We start from the raw sequence: 23,581 nt of genomic DNA, 5'->3' as shown, positions 1-23,581 counted from the left end.
TCAAAGGCGCCTAAATGTCTAGCACAGCCTATAGATGCATGCAGAGCCAGACTGGTCAAAAGAAAGTTCCCTATCAGTCCACAGTCGCTCTTGCCAATCTAATTGTCCAATTAACATAGCTCTGATTATATTTTATTATATCATCCTATAATTATTAATTATAGTTAATATTATTTTATTTGTTCATTCATTCATTCATTTGTTCATTCATTCATTTTTTCATTCATTCATTCTCTAATTCATTCAATCATCAATTCATTCAGTTATAAACAAAATAAATATAACCGTATAAACGCACAAACAAAGATACACACACGCACACACACACACACACACACACACTCATTCATTCTCACACCAGCAAAAAGTACGTACCAAACTCAATTTGTCCTAATTAAAATGTACAGCATTATTCTATTACATAATGTATTCTGTTTATAAAATGTATGCCTAAAACTTGTATGCGCACAATACACACTTACACACACACGCACACACACACACGCACACACACACACGCACACACACGCACATACACACACACACACACACGCACACACACACACACGTACCCACACACATAAATACAGACACACACACACACACACAAGCACACACACATATATATTTGTAGAAGTGGAAGTACTGTGTACTGTGTAACCTAGTACAGTGTCGTGAATGACAAAAACAGTTCAATTCAGCGTCGATAACCTATTAAGAAGATTAGTGATGTTGTTGTTGTTGTTGATGTTGTTGTTGTTGTTGATGTTGTTGTTGTTGATGATGTTGCTGCTGATGTTTTTGATAATGTTGCTGTTGTTGCTACTGCTGTTGTTGATGTTGTTGATGTTATTGTTGTTGATGTTATTATTGTTGATGTTATTGTTGTAGGTGTTGTGGTTATTGTTAATGTTATTATTGTTGATGTTGTTGATGATGACGATGATGATGATGATGATGACGATGATGATGACGACGGTAAGGATGGATTAATTTTTTAGTTGAGCCACTTGTTCGTTTATTAATATATCGATTAGTATTTGGTTTGGTTGATGATGTCTGTCTGTGTATGTGTGTGTGTGTGTGTGTGTATGTGTGGTGTGTGTGTGTGATGTTTGTTGTCAAGTTATTGATTTCTCCATAAAAGTTTTTATTATTTGGTTGCCATTATGTTTCTAATTAAACTGATTAAAGTAAAATTGGCCATTTCTGATTTCCTTGTTTTTTGCATACAAATGAAATTATTTTGAAGTTGCTGATTTGTTGTTGTTGTTGAAAGATTTGTTGATATGTGGTTGCTATTTGTTTGTTTGTTGTTTGTTTTTGTCAATGTTGTTGTTATTGTTGTTGTAGTTGCTGTTGTAGTAGTAGTCGTTGCTGTTGTTTTAGTTGTAGTAATAGTAGTAGTTGTTGTTTTAGTAGTAGTAATAGTAATAGTAGTAGTAGTAGTAGTAGTAGTAGTAGTAGTAGTAGTAGTAGTAGTAGTAGTAGTAGTAGTAGTAGTAGTAGTAGTAGTTGTTGTTGTTGTTGTTGTTTCAGATGTTGCGTTCATTTCAACTTGTGGCCTCCTTGTATCTAGCAAATGTTTTTGGGATTTTTTTTTAGCAGCAGTGATTTGGCATTTCGTTTACTTTGTGTATTCGTTTGAACATTTATTGAGGCTGTTTCGAATTCAAACTATGAAAATTCACAAAAAAAGTACTTAAAAGTACCAGGTAAAAAAAGCGCTTTTTTGTATTTTTAGTTTCCCGCCATTTTTCAAAAACACCTCATTAAAACGCCGCCAAAATCTCACAGAGACGACCGACCCAGCGTACGTCAACCCACATTGGTGATTAACTTTTATCACCTTGATGACGAAAGCGAGGGCGTGTCTTGTTTCCCGAGGGTGCTGACTTGAAAGTGAATAATTTCGTAAAACGTGTGAAGCGCTATAAAAATAAGGTGACATAATGGTTAATTCGGAAATGTTGTCGCTGGCTGACCATAGAAAGAGAAGAGTGACGACGATGACGACAATGATGGTGACATCATTATTCACACAAAATATTATCATAAATAAACGTAGACACATTACATCACATATAAACACACACGTACACACACACGCACGCACACACGCACGCACGCACGCACACACATACAATGTGAAAAAACAAACCAATACGTTATATGTTGGCTGTTGGCAGAGTGTGTTTAGCATTAATATTTGTAAGTATGCTTGCGTATGAGTAGTTTTATGTTTGTGTATGTGTATTTGCAAGTATGTGTGTGTATTTGTGTGTGTGTTTATGTCTGTATACGTGTCTGTATGAATCTTTTTGTACGCTCAAGCCTCATGGATGGAAATGTTGTGGGAGTTGGGGGACTCTATAATCAAAGGGTGAAATGCATTTAATTGATGACGACGATGACGACGAAGATGATGACGGTCATAGTGATGACGTGTCTGTCGATGGTGTTAAAGATAATGATGAAGAAGAAAATGAAGAAGAAGATGATGATGATGATGGTGATGTTAGAAATGATGATGGTGGTTGCGACAACAATGATGATGGTGATGACAACTACGATGATTACGGATGTGAATAGAAAATAATAATCATAAAAACACGCAAAAAACGTAACATTTGTAAACGATTTCACGCACACAAACACACACACACGCACACAAGCACACACACACACACAAGCACACACACACAAGCACACGCACACAAGCACACACACACACACGCACACGCACACACACAAACACAAACACACACACACACGAGCACACTCACACACACGCACACACACGCACGCACACAAACACACACGCACACGACAGCGTAATTATAACAAATACCTATTAGAAATCACGCAGGTAAATTCACATGTGCAGGAAAAATATTTGACGCACACACACCCACATCTCGCACACACACACATATATATATATATACATACACACATACACATATATATGCGTGCACACATACATACATATATACACTTACATACAACATACATACATAAACAAAAACACGTAGATATATACGTACTTCAGCAGATAAATAATTACCTATACAATGTTTTAACATATACAAACACACACTCTCACACAAAGGCAGACACACATAAAGAGATGTGTACACACATACATCCACGCATTCATGTAATGAGACATATACAAATACATACACAATAGTAAATACAAAACTTGATCTAGATACAAATACACAAATGTAGATGCAAAACTTGATACAAAACTTGATCTAAACACACACACTCAAAACCATACATACGCACGCAGACGTACACACGCACACACACGTACACAAATTAACTTCTAGATAGAAGTCGCATTAAATAAATTATCGCGGGCAGAGAAGCATAGACACTTAATTACAAAGAGGACGACTCAACTAATTGATGTTCTTTGGAGAGGAAGAAGTGAATAAAAATAATTGAATTATTATTATTGTTATTATTGTTATTTATTATTATTAATATTTATTATTATTATTGTTATTATTATTGATATTTTTTTATTCCCGCTGATTATGTAATTAACATGGATGGAATTTTTTTGTGTTGTAATCGGAAGGTTGTTGTGATTTTAATGAAGAAGATGAAGATGATGACGATGAAGGAGAAGATGATGTTGATGATGACGATGAAGAAGAAGATGATGTTGATGATGACGATGAAGAAGAAGATGATGAAGATGATGATGGTGATGATGATGGTTATATGATGACGACGATTACATGATGAAGATAACAATGACAGTATTCGCTGCAAATCGAAATGAATCAATCTCATTCAAAGTTTCAAACGCATTCAAATGTAAACACACAAAAACAGACACACAAACAAACGTGTAAGTAAATGCACATACAGACACATACAGACACACACACAAACACACACAGACAAACAGACAGACACACGCACGCACGCATACAAGTAGCTATCTACGTAAACACACACTACTTAGAAAGCAAATGGAGCATGAAACTTGTACATACCTCGGGGTAACTGCTAATAACCTACTGGTCTATATTGAAAGCGCACGTTTCCGTTGCTTTCTGTGTGTGTTTGAGCGTGCGTGCGTGTGCGTGTGTGTGCGTGCGTGTGCGTGCGTGTGCGTGTGTGAGTCCATCTTCGTTTCGAGGTTACTCAAGCGTGTGGTTCATATATGCACGGATGTATGTATCTCTACGTGCGTTCGTTTTTTTTGTTTTTTTTTTCAAATTCAAACTAAAAGTTCCGAAGAGACACGTACGCACATACAAAAACAGACACCCCTAAAAACAAAGAGATGGATAGAGAGATGAAAAAAGACACACACACACACACACACACAGAGAGAGAGAGAGAGAGAGAGAGAGAGAGATAAAATGAAATGACCGACTACGAGAAAGAGACATACTCAGAGTTAACAAAAAGAGGACAATGGAAATTAATAAAAAAATCAGATAAACTGAGGAAAAGAAATAAAGTAATTGTGTGTCAGTGCGTGTAATTGTGTGGTTTACGCTACCTCTTTGATGTGCTGAGTTTATGGGAGGTGGAACTGGTGATGATGATGGTGGTGATGATGATGACGATGATGGTGACGATGGTGATGATGGTGGTGAAAATGGTGATATATAAATCTACGAATATATTAAACGTTCAAGTTAATACGATTGATAAACATAGACCAACACATATACAGGCATTTGTTTATCCATTCATTTATTCATTCACTCATTCATTTGTTCATTTATCCAATTATACTTTTGTCCATCTCTTCATCCATTCATTCATCCATCCATCTACTTGTTCATTCATTCATTCAAGTAATGCAAACACAAAAGCATTTGAAGCAACAGGTGAAATATGATGATGCATGGATGCACAGACACCTGTAGTACGTCTGTGCTCACGTACACGTCTGTACATTCATTCATTCATTCATTCATTCATTTGTACATTTATTCGTACATTCGTTTATTCGTTCTGTACGTTCATTTATTTGTAATGAACGATCGCTTATCTGTTTGCACAATCATTTAGTTATTCGTTAATTTAATCATTCAGTGAGTGAAAAACTTACAAACGAACAAGCAAACGAACGAACGAACAAATACACAAACAAACAAAAGAATAAACGAATAGACAGACAGCAAAAAATAATAGACGAACGTGAACGAAGAGATCAAGTTGGTTGTTTAAGGTAGAATTTGTGTTGTTCGATCAATCAGAGCGTATTATTAAGAAGGCGACCTTTCGTAGCTCTAGAAATTGTAGTAGAATAGTAGTAGTAGTGGTAGTAGTAGCAGCAGCAGCAGTAGTGGTAGTAGCAGCAGCAGCCGTAGTGGTAGTAGCAGTAAAAGTAGTAACAATAGCGTTATTAGGTTTACTAAAGTTGTAGTATTAATATATGCTAAAATATTTATAGTACTTCTACTACTACTACTACTGTAGCAGTTGTAGTAATAGTATTAGTAGTAGTGGCAATGGTAGTGGTGGGTAGTAAAATTAGAAGCTCACGTCTCAAAAACAAATAGAGAGATAGCGAGAGAGACAATGAAACAAGAATTACACTAATTAACGAATGAATTAGTTCGCTTCAATTGTTTCATTCATTCATCTCTTCCTTCATTCCATCTATTATTTTATTCTGCCAATCCATCCACCCATCCATGCATTCATTCGCTCGTTCAACGGTTCACCAATCGATTTCGATTTTATTTCTGTTCTCGGCGCAACTTCTTCTCCCTCTTTGTTCATTAAGCATCTTGAAAATTATTTCAATCATTCATCTTCATCTTCTCCTGTGCTTGTTGCGACCATGATTTCCGTTCTAATTATGACTAATTAAGTTGCTAATGTCATGTGCGTTGTTCTTGTGCAGTGTCGGCTAAGATTTCCATTCTAATTTTGAGAATTGTGGTGTTGTTGAGAGTTGTGTTGTTGAGAATTGTGGTATTGTTGTTGAAAGTTGTGTTGTTGTTTAGAATTGTGTTGTTGAGAATTGTAGTGTTGTGTCTTATAGATCTTTGATCTTTTTCTAGCTCTGTCAGATGTAGAAATTCTTTTCGATTCGTCACTTCATAACAACTAACTATTTTTCAAAAATTTGAAGATTAATGAAGTTCCAAAAGAGTTGGACAAAAAACATCGATTCATTTAAAAATATTTTTATAAATGCGTCAGTGCTGTAAAATAATTAAAAACAGTTGGAAATCATGATAGAAAATGAGTATTACAAAAAACTTGTCGTATGTCTCCACGGAAATAAATTGATGTTCCGACATAAAATATTTAAATGAATTGTTGTTAGCAATAATATTAAAAGCTACATTGAACATTAAACTAAGACACAATTTTCAAAATATAACTCCACTGTTTAATGTACGTATAAACTCAATCTGAACTCAAATTTTTAAATTTGTTGAAAAACGCTGAAAAAACTCGTTCAAAAACTATTATAGAATACAATGAGATGAGAAATAGAACCGCAATGTAAAACAGACCAACCATTCTCCTATATAATAAACTGAAAAAGCAATGAAGAATGTTAAAAAGCTGACAGAATATGAAATAGGTAGTCTAAAATAAAGTAAAACATAAATATTATATAACAAAAAATAAAACATCAAATGCACGTGTAAAGTTAGAAAATTGAACTCAGGGGCAGTTGGGTTGAGTTTCACAGGGTATGTTAAGCCTGGTAAGGACTCTTGTCATCGGCGAGTACGTATCTATATCATTTGATTTTATTATAATTAATTAGCTAATTATATTATTATCATAATATTATTTAATTATATCACCGTATTAGTACATAACTAATAATTTAAACAAAGAAACTAACTCAACTATCTGCAATGATAGATGAATCATTTTAGATAATCTAAAAAAATTGTGAATTGAAAAAATAAATAAACGACCAATTATTTAAATGAACAAATAAATAGACACAAATAAATGGACAAAAAAACATAATTCAGCAAAAAGTTAACAAATCAAAAACTTTTTTGGGACCTGCAGCATTCAAATTACTAGCGATTTTATTACAAATTTCGCCACTGTTGGTATGAGAGAGAGAGTTATTGCTCTTTGGGACGTTCGGGAAGTCAGTGAAGGTTACGTAAAAATATTTCCATGTAGCTAAAACGAGAAAAAAAAACAAACAAAAGATATATCCATCAAATAGAATTAAATTCAATCGTATCCACAATAACCAAACGGCAGCGGAAAAACATGACAGACAACTAGCTAATTCTTAAAATTTGTACGAAAAATTCATCAAAACGACCACAGATAACATACTATGGTTAACAATATTTTGAAGCAGTGAATTTCTAAAACGAATAACATCGTCTTGATTGACGTCGCCATCATCATCACTGCTATTATCATTATTATCGCCATTATAATTTTCCTCATCACGGCTTAATTTGCCATTTAAGTGAGTAGTTTTATTATCATCAGCGATAGCAGAAGATGAAATGTGATAAACATGGCTGCCGAATTCAATTGTAAATCTATCTTCTACCAGTGGCCCAACTTTCAAACTGACCTAGAACATTTAATTTGTCAAAAACATCATTTATTAAGTTATATAGATGATCACATTATAATTAGGTGACAAATGGATTTAATAGCAAAATAATTTAAAAAAAAAATAGCTACATACATCATCAAGTTTAACGTTAAACCACAGCTGTCTATTACTTGTGCCATCAATGTATTGGCTAAAATACACATCCAATGATTCCATGCTTAAATTACAATAACACATGGAATGAGTGATAGCTTCTTTTTTATCTTTGCTCTGCTGATTATCAAAATTCGAATATATATATTTATATATATAATTTACAACACAATTAATGATATAATAAAGAATAGCAGTTTTTCTTTAGTTTAAAAGAATAGCACAAGAGCAAAACTTATAACAAACATTCTTCCGAATGTCCAGCAATCCATGCCAACAATGTTCACTCTCTCTTTTTCCACCTCCACATCTCATTTTTCCAGTCGTCTGTTGGCGTTCACAGCAGTTAACAATTTCATGATTGGCTGGGGAATTTTTGATGCAGTTGGGTCTCAAATGGAGTCGACCACAAAACTGACCAAACAGTGGAAGAGAATGGACATCTGTTTTTAAAAATCGGGTGTCCATTCATTTAATTTTATTTAATTAATGTTGTTTAATTAATCCGCTTATTTGATGTAATTTAATTAATTTAAGTCAATTCATCGAAAGACTAAATAGAAAACAAAAGAACAAACAAAATGAACCAACAAGCAAACCAACAAACAAACAAATAAACGAACGAACAAACCAAACCATTGTTGTTGTATACGTTGAGATTGAAAGCAGTTCTCACATTAAGGACATCATCAACTGATACACAACCATCAGCCACGCGCTCAAACATCACCTCCCTTATGATAAATTTCAAAAATTTATTCTTATAAATCAATAAAACTCAATTTGATTAAACATTCAATAATAATAGTACCATAGACTAATAAATTTAAATAATAAAGTCCCAAACAAGAGGGATGAATCTAATAATAAACACATCCAAACATTTCTGATAACTTTCATTCATAATTTGACAGCTGCTAGTAATCTCAGACTTCATAGTCATTTACATTTATGAATAAACATGCATATAAGTTTGTAAATAAATGAATAAATTAATTAATTTAATTGAATAATTGAAACAACAAAACCCAACTAACTCATGTAAGGCTGATGAAGAGGAGTGGTCTACATCATTAACATTAGTTTTCTGGTAAGAAGGTAAAAAACATATTCAAACTAACAAACTTTAAAAGGTTATAAAAACGATTAAAAATTTTATGAATGAATATGAGAAATTGCTGAAAATCTATGCATATGGGCTGTGTGATTGATTGTGTAATGGCTGAAGTTCCTGGCATGTAAGGTGCGTCGATTTGCATTAAAAATACACTAAAATATACAAAAAAAAAGAATTATACTAAATAAAATAAAATAAATATATATATATGTGAAAAATAAAAGAAGAAACATACAAAACTGAAGGAGACATCACTCAATCTGCTTCTCAATTTTTTTGGCGTCGTACCAATTGATAGGAATCTCGATGAGTTTGAAGTCTTTCTATGTGCATACACCTCTATGGTGCAGGTGAAATCTTTAGGAACGTCATCACTAAAGATGGGAGCGTTCGTTCAGGGTTTGAAGTTATTAAGAAATTGTTTATTGTAGCTTGAAGATATCGAGAAACAAATGGTAAAACCAACGTGAAGTGTGTTTGTATTAGTACTTTTAGAGATTTTAGATCTCATGGCAATGGTTGATCATTTTTTTTTTCAATGATTTCAATTTGTCTTACTTAAATATTAATCTAAAAGCCACTTATATCCGAACTTTTCAAATTATAATTGATATATAATTTGAAAAGTTCGGATATATATCATAAAGCTTATTTCCATCCTATAAGCTTACACAAAACAAACTGAATTTTTGTTTAAAAAATAAATAATTGGAAAACAATTTACAAATAAAAAAAAAACTGAAAACTAACAAGATTATGATCTCGTCAAAGAGTAGATCAAAAGTATTCTTATCAACATTTGCCAGTAGTTTTGTCTCAAAGAACTGAGAGCCAATGTTTAACAAGCAAAAAACAGAGTAGGCCTTTGTGTCTGTGGATAAGAAATGTGAAGAATGTACACCCTATTGTAAAAGCTCAATGTAAATCTTAATTAATGCTTTCTCATACATTCATGATGTTCTAATACAGAATGCTTATATTTGTACAAAAAACATAATCATCATCATTACAGTCAACAATACAATATCATCATCATTATCATCATCATCATCAATATAACTATCATCAATACTAATCATTATTATTAGTATTAACTGCAGATTAACATTTCAACGAAACAAAGAGCAAAAATAAAAGCAAAGAAAATTAACCAAATCGATGTAAGAAATTATCCGAATCCTTCCATACGAGTGGAACGCTCAGATCTGTAATCATCACCATCATTATCACCATCATAATCATCATCACCAGCAATACTATGATCAGCATCATTAATATCACAATCATCATTATTTTTAACATCATCCTCATCATTAACATCATAACTGTAAAGTAATTAGAATTAATTACTTGATATGGCAAAACTTGCCCTGCAAGGCTGCACATTGTTGCTGCAATTGGCATTCAATAAAAAAACAACTCAATTTTTAACAAATAAGGTATTGAAAAAATATAATGTCATTCCAAGATTCAACAGAATTTAATACAAACGTTAATAATAATATTAAAAGATTAAAAGTATTAATAACTCGATGAAATACTTTATAAAAGAGTTGGATGGATCGAGTAGAACTTTGTGAGCTCTGTAATCTTGTATTTCCAGTACGAGAGCCTTTAATTTTTTGTTAAGAACAATCTGCCTAATTGCAGCATCCAGTAGATTGGTCACACCGCCTCCGCTACAACTGGCTCTCTTTAATTTTTTAATCCCCTCTAACAATTTTAGCTCTATAGATATTTTTTTTCGGCATTTGAGTTCCTGCCAAACAAACAAGAGAATTTAATCCCAATGTAACAGTAAATGCTAAATATGAAGTAATACTTTTTAAACAAATTTGAATATTCTACTACTACAGTAAATAGTTGCTTATTACCACTTCATCCAGATTACTGAAATTTTCTGAGAGAATATCTTTAGCACATTGCTGATAATACAAATCACTTGTATCAATTCTATGGCCATTAGCAATGTTATTTGTAGTAGTTGTAGTAGCAGTGCTAACATTCTCATCATCATCATCATTATACTTTTTACTTTCATTAAAAGTAAAACGTTTTAATTTGAAATCCTTTATGAAAGATTTCCTAATCGATCGTTGGAGTTTAGAGGTGGATGATGGCGGCCTGACTCGAGATATTTTTGTAGAAACTGAACTCAGTGCATGTAAACTTTTCTCTGACAGCAAGGAGATTGCATGTCTCTGTTAAAAAAATTATCATTCTTATATAATTTACTCACATGAGAAGCTTACACGTTATTTTATCGTTAAATTACAATTAATTTCACCATGATTATAAAATGAAATTAATTAAAAAATTTTAATTTAAAAAAAAAAAGACAAAATTTATTAACTAACATTTTTACCAGATTTAGTATTATTTCTGAGGATGGCCGATTCACCGTAATCTGTTTGCTTTTGCATTTTTGAAAATAAAAAACACTTTTAATAAGTAATAAAACAACTTTTTAATAACTTTTCAGTGAAACTCGTCGCGAAGAAATCACCGAGTGAACGATTTACGCCAAAACTTTTAAACTTGATAAGAGCTAAACGGCAGAACGGCAGGCACTTGGCCGAATGGCAGATTGCTATTTATATGAATATCGACCTAAAACTCTATTACAGATTGTTTTAAAATATTGAATATTTATAAAACAATTTACTTAATAACCAAACAATATAATAAATAGAAAGTGACAACCACAAGTACTTCTAAATTTTTCAGATAGAGACTTTGTGCAATTCAAAATATTTTGCTTTTCCATTCATTCACGCTTTTTGTCCTCTTTTCGCGGCTTTGCATCGATTTGAAATATTTTTTCTCAGAAAAAAAAACAAACGAAAGCCATGGCTGCGGAAGTTGCGAGTAAATAAATTTTAATCGTTCGATAAATTCGCGATAAATTTAATAACAATTTAATTTTTTACGAATTTCCAGTTACGCCGTTACGGTTGCGGAGTCCTGGATTAGTGTCGCCATCTGGCCGCCGAGCACTAAGTGTCGTTACGTCAAAAGGAATGGTGGATTCTCTAGGCAGCCGGATTCTGACGAACGATGATGACCACGAGAAGAACAATCAAATAATCGATTCCGCTAAAAAATCGTTTGTCAAATTTTTCTCTTTCTACCTGATTTGTTATTTATAACTGATTCCTCATTTTTTGGGTTATACTAGTGGTAATCTAAAACTATAAAAATAAAAAGCTTAATTCTAGTCTAGAGTCAATTTAGAAAAATAGTATAATATAAGAAGTAAATAAATGTCAACTGGAGTGTTTGCTTGAAAAAAATTAGGAAAAGTGATGTACAGACGGAACCAGTGACAAGAACAGACGTCAATGCCAGTGACCACCTTCAACTTTGTCTAAAATTATCCGCTGAAAATGTTAGTCTGTTCTATTTTTCATGTTAAGTGACTTGATTTAATAATGATATCAATTGATTTTTTCTTAATTCTATAAAATTTATGACATAATAAAGTCATTTAAATATTTTCAAAAATTCATAATTTAAATTACAATGGGGTTTATCTTCTCCACTTCAACAGAAAATTACAAAGAAGAATGCATTTGATCTTCACCTCATCAACATTGCTGAAGATGTCATCATAGGCAAGGGTGATACTGACTTCAATGTTAGATCTTCTTTTATATTGTGTCAGTTATAATTCAGAATTCACATTGGCGCATGTCTACACGTTCACTTGTTCATCCAATTTTAGTCTTTTTAATTAATTTAAACTGTTTAAGCATTTTTTCAAATACTCGCGTTAAAGTTTAAAATAATGAAAAATTAATATTCTTATATAGCTAGCAGCCTATGCACTTGAGGCTTGTGCCAAGATATACGGTTGCAGAGTCGATTCGTTGCATGACATTGCCTGCAAACTTTCCACACGTCTCAAGGTGGCCACTAAGGATGGCGAAGATGGTGATGAAGATCGATCGACAATGGAAGACCCCGGAAGTAGGGTGTTTAAATAGTAATTTTCCAAAGTTTTTTAAAATAAATATTATGTTTTGTAGTTTCATACTATTTGGATTCTCATTTTGGTCGTTGTTGTTGGTTTTTGTGAAAATTTAACATTTTCTGAAAAAAAACTGAATACAAAAATAATAATTCAGGAATTTATATGAAATTTTTTTTGTTGAAAACTCACCAAGGGCTTCCAACTGATGAGACGCTCAACGATGAGGAGGCTGATCGACAGAAGGAGAAAGAGAAGAAGAAGAAGAAGAAGAAGAGCAAGGTCATCGAAACGAACCTGAAGAATATCACCCTTGATAACCTGGACTCTGAACTCGATGTTAGTGATAATGTTAATAACAATAATAATGAATAATGGTGAAGGTGTAATAATAAAAAAATAAGATTGGTTCTGATTAAAATGATGATAATAAAACGCTATATATATATATATATATATATATATATATATATATATATATATACATATATATGTATCTATATAACACATAACTCAAATTCATCCCCACTAATTCACCTATACCCCTCCCACCATTCCAGATGAACCCGTACTTCAAGAAATCCATAACAGCATTCGACATGGGTGCCTCTAAAAGTCTGATCCTGAACCTGCATCACACCTACAATGACACCTGCTCCGTTATGACAGATCTCAACAAACCTTTCAACATCTGGGATATTCTTGATGATGATGTTCAGCAGCAGCAGAAGCAGCTATCCAAAGCAGCTGTCCACTATGTTTATGTTGACAATTTAGTAGGTTGGTTGTTTGGGATTTTTGGTTCTTCTCTAATATTATTATAAATTTTGAAATTGCAAACCTAGCTTGCACACAATTTATACAATTTGAGATTTGTTAAGAGTGATATGGCCGCTTATTGTTGTTCATTTTTTTAAGGATTGTGCCTTTTATTATTTTTCTTCTGTCCTATTTTTCAGCCCCACTGAAAAAACTGGCTTCCTCATCGAGACTCATCTGCCCGACTTTTGACAACTTTAAATTCAGTTCGGACAACAGTGTTAGGGCTGCTGTTGATTGATTGGCTGGCTGGCTGGCACATTAGTTGATTGATTGATTACATAAATGAATGAATGAATAAATGATTGAGAGAATGAACAAACAAACTAATAGATGAATCATAAATTAATAATTTTTTTTTCTCAAATTGAAAACAGCAACCCTCCGTTGACCTATCCTTCTTTGACAAGTACAGATTCGACAAAGATGCAGAACCAATCACCAATGACAACAACAACAACAACAGTAGTGACACCAACAATGATTTTTATGACGATGACGTCATGGATCACGACGTTGATAACGTTGTTAGGAGCGATAATGATTCAACTCAAGTTAATCTTCACACCTCAAGTAAGGGCCTATGAGTTAATTAATTATGTTAATTAATTCTTCTAAAGACTGTTGTTAATATTAATGTGATGAATGTTTTTGTTTATTGGTTAACGTTATTGTTATCTGTAATAAAAACGAAGGAATTGTGATAAGAAACTATGTGTTGCCTGTTATTTATGGTCTATAATATGATTGTAACCATTCTATTTTTTAGGTCATACCTAGCCTCATTATGAATATTCATTATATTAATTGGGTATTGTGTAGCCTCATTATGAATAATAATTTATGCTAATTATCTAGGCAGCGCTGTCATGCTGACTGACATGAGTGGTGACATGCTCAAGATGCACGAAACTGTACAGAAAATAAAGTAGGATGATGATGAAAGTGATGACGACAGTGAATTTGATGATGATGATGATGATGGCTGCATGTAAGATGATTATGCAAATGATCAACTCTTTTTTTACACCCCCCACTTCTGAACATTTTAGAGCCGGAGATATCTCGAGTTTAAGAGATGCTCTGGAGCTGAACCACGAAGGTTCCATGTATAAAAAAGATTTTCTCAAAATGTGGGCGGGACCTGACCACTGGAAGAAGTCACGTGGGTGGAATCTAATTTGTTAATTAGTCTTTGATTGATTGCTGGTTTTGTTCAGTAATTGTGTTTGGTAATATAATGTAATATACTGTGTAATATAAATGCTTAACATTTGTAATCAACAAAACAATTAAACCATGCAAGTATGTCTACATATTTTAGGTAGCATAAGTTGTTGAATTCAGTAAGAAGGAGGTCAAGGTTCATAGCATTGCAAGTTGTTTTTTAAATTCTATCACTTCGTGAACACGATGAACACAATCATTCAAACAGTGAACATCCCAACGAAAAAAAATTCTGCAAGGACGAAAGAAACTTTCCTAGTGAAGTTCACAACGCAGAGCAACGTTGAAGAGAATGACAGAGATTCTGAACTACCCGCGACAAATAAAAGTAAAAAATCAAAAACGAAACTAATAGCAGACGACGCTGAGTGGCATTTCATGAAAACGAAAGCGAAGACGACTCGAGGCCTGGAGACGTTTCTCGAGAGTGACGGTAGGTCGCTGCTCCTGCCGGAAGTCAGTGAGTACGAGGAGGGCTCGTTGATGCAGCTCTTCCACGCAAATGTCAAGGTCTGGCTGGTTGACGATGGTGATGGTGTCAAAAATGATGATGTGGCAAATAATTTTGATGGTCATGGTGATGTTTTTATGGTCGTAGGTCAGTCGTAGGTCAGGTCATATTGGGTAACCCTGCTTTGTCATGTGCAATGCATAAGATGTATTTATTCGTGTATTGCACATGTGTTTATGTATGCTGCGTAAGTTTGTTTTTGTGTGTGGTGTGTGTCTGCTGTTGATACCTCTGAAGCAGGTGCTACTATGAAGGAATGACCATTAACCTCTACCTATTGACGCTTGATTTAACCTTTAATAATAATTTGCTTTCTGTATGCAGATCGTGGACCACACACCTGAGAACCAGGCCTCAGTTGATGTGCGCAAGTACGACTACAACAACAACAACGATCGACTTAACTTTTGTCCATCGGTACGTCATGGTCATCATTGGTCGTCATCATCATCTGACCATCGTTGTTGTTATCGTCAGATGATCAGATGTTCATCATCATCATTTTCGTCATCAGTCAACCCATCAGTATTACCACCACTATTCTTTTTTCGTTGTTAGTCATTATGTGACCATCGATACAAATTCAAACCCACCACCAGCAACCAAACAACAATGGGGGGGAGGATGATGATGATGATGTCGGACCGTACAATGGTGCAGCTGATTATGGCGACGAGGCAAATGATGATGATGCAGCGAAATCACTGGCAGGTGATGGTGGCGCTCCTGCTGATGCCGCTATCATCAACGACGACGACGATAACGCTGATAATGGCGATGATGATATGAATGGTGGCACGTTCATTAACCAGGTCGAGAGGGAGGGGAATGGCGGGGCTGAGTTGGCGTTCGGTGAGGATCTTGTGCCCCAGCCGAGAATGGTTAGGTGTGGGGTGTGATGGTGGTGTGGATGGTAATGATGATGATGATGGTGGTGGTGTGAATGGTGATGTGGATTGTTGTGAGGATGAGGATGTGGTGTGGATGGTGATAATGAGGACGGTGTGGAACATTTCTGCCTTGATCGTTCGGTTATGGTGATGTTGGTCTTTTTGTAATACTTGTTTGTACTGCTTTCTTAGCTAACCGTGCATTCCATATAGATTCCAAGGACGGAGATAGATTACGTTAGAGTTGATAAGAAGATAGACATGGACCTACTCAAGAAAGTACTCTATGGAATCATCAAGAAAAATTTTGTTAGTCCATTTCTAGAAAATCATTTTTTTAAACTTTTGAAAAAACTATTTAGATTTAGGTTCAAATTTTTATTTATTTTTTTTTAAGGATAAGTCGACAAGTGTCTTGTTCACACAACTCTACAAAGACCTTCAGAAACAGTTGCCTAAAAAATTAGCCTCAGACCTTAGCATCCCAATAGCATTCTCTTCATTACTTCATCTGGCCAATGAGCATGTGAGTTGGTTGCTCTCTTTATTTTCATTAGTTGACTGGCTTTTTAGAGACCTAAAATTTGTATTCTGATTAGTCGAATGGTCCGTTGATCGTTTGCAATTTTAATTTTAATTGGATGGGTTGTCTGTATACCAATTATGAACTACTTTTTATTGGTTAAATGATTTTTTTTGAAAACGGTAATGATTGAAAATTTTTAAGTAGAAATAATTTTTACAACCATTCTTTAGAGCTTGTACCTTGAGTCTACACCTGACGACGGCTACACAGAAGTGGTTGTCGCCAAAGCAGTGACGTCATAGTGACGTCACTGCTACACCTATCTTCTGTTCTCATCACCACTACCACCAGGGTACTTTCCAATGAGTGGCATCGCGTCATCATTTTTAATGTCGCCACCATTAAATTCGATCACCACTTTCATCATCTTCTCGTTTCAAAGTAATCTTGGCATTGTTTCATGCTTGTGTGTGCGTGCGTGTGTGTGTGCGTGTGTGTGTGTGTGTGCGTGCGTAGCAAACGTAAACTGCCTTATGTACATAATGAATGATCCAATGTTTATTTATACAAATTGTTCACATTTCTGAAAACGTTTTTCCAACCATTAACTCAAAAAATTTTGTTTACATAGCAGAAAGCTTTTAAACATAGAATATTCCATATATACATACATGTACAGTACCAGCTATGTTTATTATTAATAATAATAACCTTTTTTAATCTAAATAATGAGTTTTAAGATCAAAAAGTTGTACGGTGTCCTAGATTTTAACTTTATTAACTGGTTTACCTTGTTGGCGATAATGGAAAAGGATTTTAACGTTAATGTTTTTATTGGTTTTTAATAGATTTTTGTAAAAATTTTCATGTATTTATTTTTTACGAAAATTGTAATAAAATTCATTATCTCCAAATAGTGCATGTCTAAAGCAGCTCAGGTTTTATAATTTGCTCTAGCTAGTAGTTTGTAGAAATGTATTTTTTTGATTTAACTGCCATCTAGTTCTTAGGTTATTATATACTATATGTGACGTCATTTTAGCTGAGACATGACGTCATTTTAGCTGAGAAATGAAGTCATATTAATTGAGGCATGTCTAAATTTTAGGTTTATAATTTTGACTGATTCATTCAAACTATTTTTAATTAAACTATTTTGATATAGTTTGTGTTGTAATCGGCTGAATATAACTGATATGACGCCTGTGTCTCGTTATTATTTTAAAACGAAACGATATCGTAATTTGCCTGAGACCAAATGAATCCTATAGACCGTATTGTTTTTTACATTTGGTAACATTGAAGGGGAAGGATTGTTGTAGCATACTCGTAAAAATAAAGTGGCAAATCGTTTTGAGATTCAGGTCGAAATGGTTCGTAAATTTCTAAATGAATACTTTGCTTTGAAGCTGCAAGTCAATATACTCGAATAGCACATTCTGTTTTAGTTAGTCAAAAAAAACTCACAAAAAGAGATTAAAAAAACTGATTTTGTGTGTGTGTGTACGTGTGTGTGTGTGTGTTTGTATTTGTATGTTCGTGTGTGTTTGTATTTGTATGTTCGTTTGTATTTGTATGTGCGTGTGTGTTTGTATTTGTATGTGTGTTTCATGCTGACAAAATTTATGAACGAAATTGTTGAAAAGAAATTACCTTGTGTTAATAGTATATTAAGCTGAAGAGAAAATTAGAAAAAAATTACTGAAAAGATGAATGAATTAAAAAATTATATATATGTATTTATTTATAGATTAGATATATATTATAATTAAATAATTATATATAGATATGCATAATATGTATAAATTGAAATACTATTGAAATACAAAAGTTTTTTAAATTGAGCTTTTGTTGCTTGTTTTTTGTAATTTTATTTGCATGCTTGTGTGGATATGTTGTATGTGTGTTTTGTTGTTGTTTGTGTATGCGTCTGATTGTGTGTGTTTGTGTCTGTCTGTGTGATTGTGTTTTTGTGTGTCTGTGTGTGTGTGTGTGTTTGAAAACATTAGAAACATTAGCACACTGTTTGGAGATGTATTACAAAACGTGAACTTAGTTTAAAATCTAAAAATTTGTAGAAAAAAATTTTACTTGGGAATATTCAATAGGAGGTGAATTCATTTACAATATACATGGGATTCGTATTAATGTCGGATAATAAATAAACTACCATATAGTTATCCGGGTATCAATAATTCATCTAAGTTCCGGCAACAAATTATAATTAATTGAATAATTAATTGAAAATTAATTTTTTCATGGTAACGGACAACAGTTATATATAATAACACATTTGGAATGATTTATAAATAGAAATTTATGCAGAAGAAAGAACATATCCCAAAATAATGATGATAAAGTTATTGGCGATGATGAAGACGACGATGATGATAATGAAGGGAATGGTGATAACAGTGATTGAAATGATGACGACGACGAAGAAGATGACGACCGTGCTGATGGTGATAACGATGGTGATAATGCAACGGCGATGTTCTTTAAAAAGTACTTGGACATTATAAGGGGGGTTTGCTGGGATGAAAAAATGTCAGAGAGTTAACTGCTAGTGGCATGTCGTCAGAGGCAAGCAAGTCAGAAGTGAATGAAAAAGAGAGAGAGAAGAGAGAAAGAAAGAGAGAGAGAAGAGAGAAAGGTATAGAGATGTAAGTAAATTGATGGGAGGAAAAACAAATATCAGAGAGAAGAATAGAAAGTAAGGGTAAAAAAAAATCGAATCAGAAAAACGTAGAATAAAATTGAGAAAGAGGAGAGAGGAAAAGACTGATCTGAGGAGGCGAAAAAATAAATTAACTTAAAGAACTGCGGAATGAATTATAGAAATGTTATAGTTTATTTTAACATAACGGAGTGCAGTTAACGAATGCATTGAAAAGAAAGTTTATAGTACACGGGCTGAAAAATGAGGAATTTAAGTATAGAGTCATTTAATTACCGAAGGAAGAAGAATGAAATATTGTTGAAAAATTATTTAAAAATCACATAAAACAGCCTTATGACGCGCTCGCTTACTTCAATCGGTTTTAAAAAGCAAGTTATCGATTTCAAATAGGACGAATACCATCAAATTTTAAACCAACAATTATCGAACCACCAACTAATACCGAACGACCAACGAATATCGAACCATCACATCGATCCATCACTATTCACATGCCCATGATTCGTCTGAAAAAGGACCTTAAGCCGTATGAACATTGATTCCGACAGACTTACATTGCACAATGCATTTTATTTTTTTTAAGATTTCTTGGAATAAAATTCAGTAGCAGCGTAGTTGAGTGACTGTTGGTAGTCGTTAGAAGAAGTGGTCGATGACACACATGGAGGTGACACCACACTGCCTGTACTTCAGCGTGTCGATGAACTCTCTCGTCCTATTCATATCAACCAAAGCATCGCCGATCTCACACAGCAGGACGTACGAAAATGAATCGTCGTCGTTGAAATTCTCGTTATTGCTGCAGTGGTAATTGTAGTTGTGGTAGTGCTGGTGGTGCTGCGACGACACGGGCGATCCTAACAACGACATCGTATCGCTGTAGCTGTAACTGCTTCCACCGCCAGTGAGGCTGCTACTGCTGCTGCTACTACCCAGACGAATCTTGTGGAATGTCACTCGTTCGAGTTTCAAGCGTTTCGGTATGTTTTCAACAATGTAATCGGCACCACTCCAATAGGTCCAGTTCTGGTCCAGGCTGTTCAAGTTACCGACGGTTTTGAAGGCGGAAACGGAAAAGGCTGTGTTGGGGTTGGAAGGTCGTTTCGGCAGGAGGGGCGTGTGTGGAGTGACGTAGGTGCACATCTCCTGGTAGACTCCTGCAAAGATTTGTAACACTGTGTCATCAAATTTTACACTAACTAAATAATCCAGCAATGAATCGTAAATCTTCAATCAAATTCATAATTGAATACATTTTCATGAAAAACAAAATTTTCCATTAAGAAAGATAAAAAGGAGAAAAATGACAAAAAAAAGGGGACCTCTAGCTTTGTTGGCCCTTTCTAATGAGGCAAGTTGTAGCGGACTCCTGGCGGGCCTCGATATCATGCTGTCATTTCTTCGATCTGTCAATCTCACACTGACGTCATTAGTCGGCTGGTTGTAGACGATGTAATGTAGGTATGGGTACTGAGCTGTGATGAAGATGGTGATGAAGATGGTGATGAAGATGGTGATGAAGATGGTGATGAAGATGGTGATGAAAATGGTGATGAAGATGGTGATGAAGATGGTGATGAAGATGGTGATGAAGATGGTGATGAAGATGGTGATGAAGTAGTGATAATATCTGGTGTCGTTTGACAATCACTTTCACCATCGTCATCATCTTCTTCATTATTCTCGTCATCAATGTTGTCATCATCATTCTCTTCGTCATCGTCGTCGTCATCATCGTCGTCGTCATCGTCGTCATTATCTTCTTCAGTGACTAAACAATGTAATGATCATTATGATAACCAAGAACATGATATGATAAAATACGAAAATCATGACGAAACAGAAGAATACGATGATTGGACAATAAAGAAGATGCTGATATAAAAGAAGATGATAAAGAGAGAAGATGATGCCGGTAGAGGGGAGGAAGGGAAGATGGCTTCATTAAATATGTAACACCTAAGTTCTCTCTCTCTCTCTCTCTCTCTCGCTCTCTTCTCGACGCCGTAACCAATGTACGCGCGTGTCGGCCAGTCACGTGACTTGGTGATAAATATAATGATGATGATGATGATGATGATAATAATAATAATAATAGTAATAATAATAGTGATGATATTAACAGCAATGATGTTGATAGAAATATTTGTAGAGGTGATTTTTGTTACAGTGTACGTAAAAATGGGATGCATTTGTTGCTGAGTTTATTTTTATTGGGACTTTTGATAATAATGTTATTGTTATTATTGCTATAAAAATTATTATTTTTGTTGTTGTTGTTGCTACTGTTATTATCCTTGTTGTTGTTATTGTTGTTTTTTGGTTGCGAAACATTTAGATCGCTTTAATTCTCTCAGGGGTCTATTGCATGCATGCAACTTTACCATGAATCTTTCTATATGTATGCATGCATGCATATATGTATGTATGTATGTAGGTTTGTTATGTATATATGTATGTATGTTTGTTATGTATATATGCATGTATGTATGGATGTATGTGTGTGTGTCATGCGCTGTGTGTGCCATGCGCTGTGTGTGCACGCATTTTAGAATAATGAAACATGATTAATATTTATTACCTGCAGATGGAAGTAGGGAAAAAACATGAGGCGATAAGAAAAAGCTTAACTCGTTTGAAGTAGAAAAAGTTAGAAAGACCCGAAATTAAGTATTATACTCACGAAATTAAACATTAATTTCGTGGAACATACATTAACACACACTCACACACACACTCTCACATACACACACACTCACACACACAAACACACTTACTAACTCATAAAGAATGAATGACTAAAGAAAATGAAGGAATGAAACGAAAGATTGTAAATAAGAAAAAAAACCAAAGTTTTAAAAAAAAAAGATTACTCCGAGAAACAAAAAAATGAAATAGAATGAAATAAAATACAGATCAAATAGCCTTGCAAATTAAATGCAGACTGTCTACAGAAGTTTAAAATTAGCATCAGCAGCATGCGAAGAAGGGACAAATTACTCTCTTTCTCTCTCTTTCTCTCACCCGGAATTAAATTTAAAGTAAATTTAATTAATTTAAACTTAATTGATATAAATTTTCGTTTCAGAGTTAAAAATTTTTATCAATAGAAGAGGCTGATAATGAAAGTTTAAAACACACAGACACACACAGACATACAACCACACAGACACAGAAACTCACCCACACACACACACACACACACACACACACACACGAACAAAAACACAATTACATACGCATACAATTAAATACCCATTCATCAAACGCAACTTAGTACACATACAATATGATGTAACAAGTCAAATTAAAAAGACATAAACACACATACAAACACATATATATATACATACATACATACAAACACATTCTCTCTTTACCACACACATACATACATGCGTATAATTATACTAGTCCCTATGTGTTCAAAATTCTGTTTATACAATTGACTGCATCAGAGGTTAATCTATGTAAACATGTCCCTTCTACAATGGATTGAAATACTCACATACAAACATACATACATACCTACATACATACAAACATACAAACATGCATACATACATTTTTACATACACAAACAAATATACACATTTTGAAATACAAACACATACAGATACCACTTGCACGTTTGTATGGTTATTGTATATGCCCGCCAAATACCTGTTATACAATGGATATGAATATAAATACAAACTATCCCACCATAAATATCAATAAGAGTATACGTGCCTTTACAATTAGATACCAAATACAATACCAAAAATACAGAAGCATTGTATGAATGTTGATTTGCATACAAACATAATATGCGAATATGTTGGTGAATCGTTCTTTATGGCATGTATAAAATTTTGCTTATTGCTGGGACCTTTTGCATGCATGCATGGATGCATGTACCCATGTATTCGTGTAAGTATGTATGTATGTTTCCTAGTTTGTATGGATGCATGTTTGTATGTATGCATATGCATGCATGTTTGTTTGTATGCATGTTAGTATGTATGTTGCCGTTATGTCGATGTGGATAAGTTTTTTTCACACACTGTTTTCACACTGTTTTTGTTTCAAATACTCTAAGTATAACATTTAAGAAAGAAAACTATTAAATTGAAAAGATAACAAAACAACAAACAAACGAC

At 33.9% G+C, this 23,581-nt stretch overlaps 3 protein-coding genes across 3 annotated transcripts in view; 1 reads left to right on the top strand and 2 right to left on the bottom strand.

Annotated features, from left to right (window-relative positions):
- Window positions 1-5,867: 5,867 nt before the first annotated feature.
- HELRODRAFT_174937 (hypothetical protein) lies at window positions 5,868-11,239 on the bottom strand (the record flags this gene model as incomplete). The annotated part of the gene is made up of 9 exons (XM_009022370.1): window positions 5,868-6,100; window positions 7,717-7,819; window positions 7,946-8,142; window positions 9,105-9,190; window positions 9,567-9,687; window positions 10,167-10,207; window positions 10,358-10,575; window positions 10,691-11,017; window positions 11,174-11,239. The coding sequence occupies 9 exons, from the start codon at window positions 11,237-11,239 to the stop codon at window positions 5,868-5,870; spliced, it is 1,392 nt and encodes a 463-aa protein (XP_009020618.1).
- A 426-nt stretch (window positions 11,240-11,665) lies between these two features.
- Window positions 11,666-17,061, top strand: HELRODRAFT_174936 (hypothetical protein; the record flags this gene model as incomplete). Its single annotated transcript, XM_009022369.1, has 16 exons — window positions 11,666-11,684; window positions 11,757-11,922; window positions 12,114-12,204; window positions 12,367-12,453; window positions 12,629-12,785; window positions 12,983-13,125; window positions 13,347-13,562; window positions 13,983-14,178; window positions 14,464-14,533; window positions 14,658-14,770; window positions 15,041-15,342; window positions 15,668-15,760; window positions 15,943-16,224; window positions 16,447-16,542; window positions 16,631-16,759; window positions 16,990-17,061. The coding sequence occupies 16 exons, from the start codon at window positions 11,666-11,668 to the stop codon at window positions 17,059-17,061; spliced, it is 2,232 nt and encodes a 743-aa protein (XP_009020617.1).
- Window positions 17,062-20,075: 3,014 nt separating this feature from the next.
- Window positions 20,076-23,581, bottom strand: part of HELRODRAFT_174935 (hypothetical protein) — a gene marked incomplete at both ends in the record, with an annotated part of 4,349 nt that continues 843 nt past the window's right edge. Inside the window, 2 exons of the mRNA XM_009022368.1 lie at window positions 20,076-20,596; window positions 20,762-20,914. Of these exons, the coding sequence (XP_009020616.1) occupies window positions 20,076-20,596; window positions 20,762-20,914 (674 nt within the window). The remainder of the gene's footprint in view (window positions 20,597-20,761; window positions 20,915-23,581) is intronic.

This window comes from Helobdella robusta (genome assembly GCF_000326865.2).
Source record: "Helobdella robusta unplaced genomic scaffold HELROscaffold_31, whole genome shotgun sequence".
NCBI classification, from domain to species: Eukaryota; Metazoa; Annelida; class Clitellata; order Rhynchobdellida; family Glossiphoniidae; genus Helobdella; species Helobdella robusta.
The sequence above is the reverse complement of the archived record's forward strand: the minus strand, read 5'-3'. Positions and strand labels throughout refer to the sequence as shown.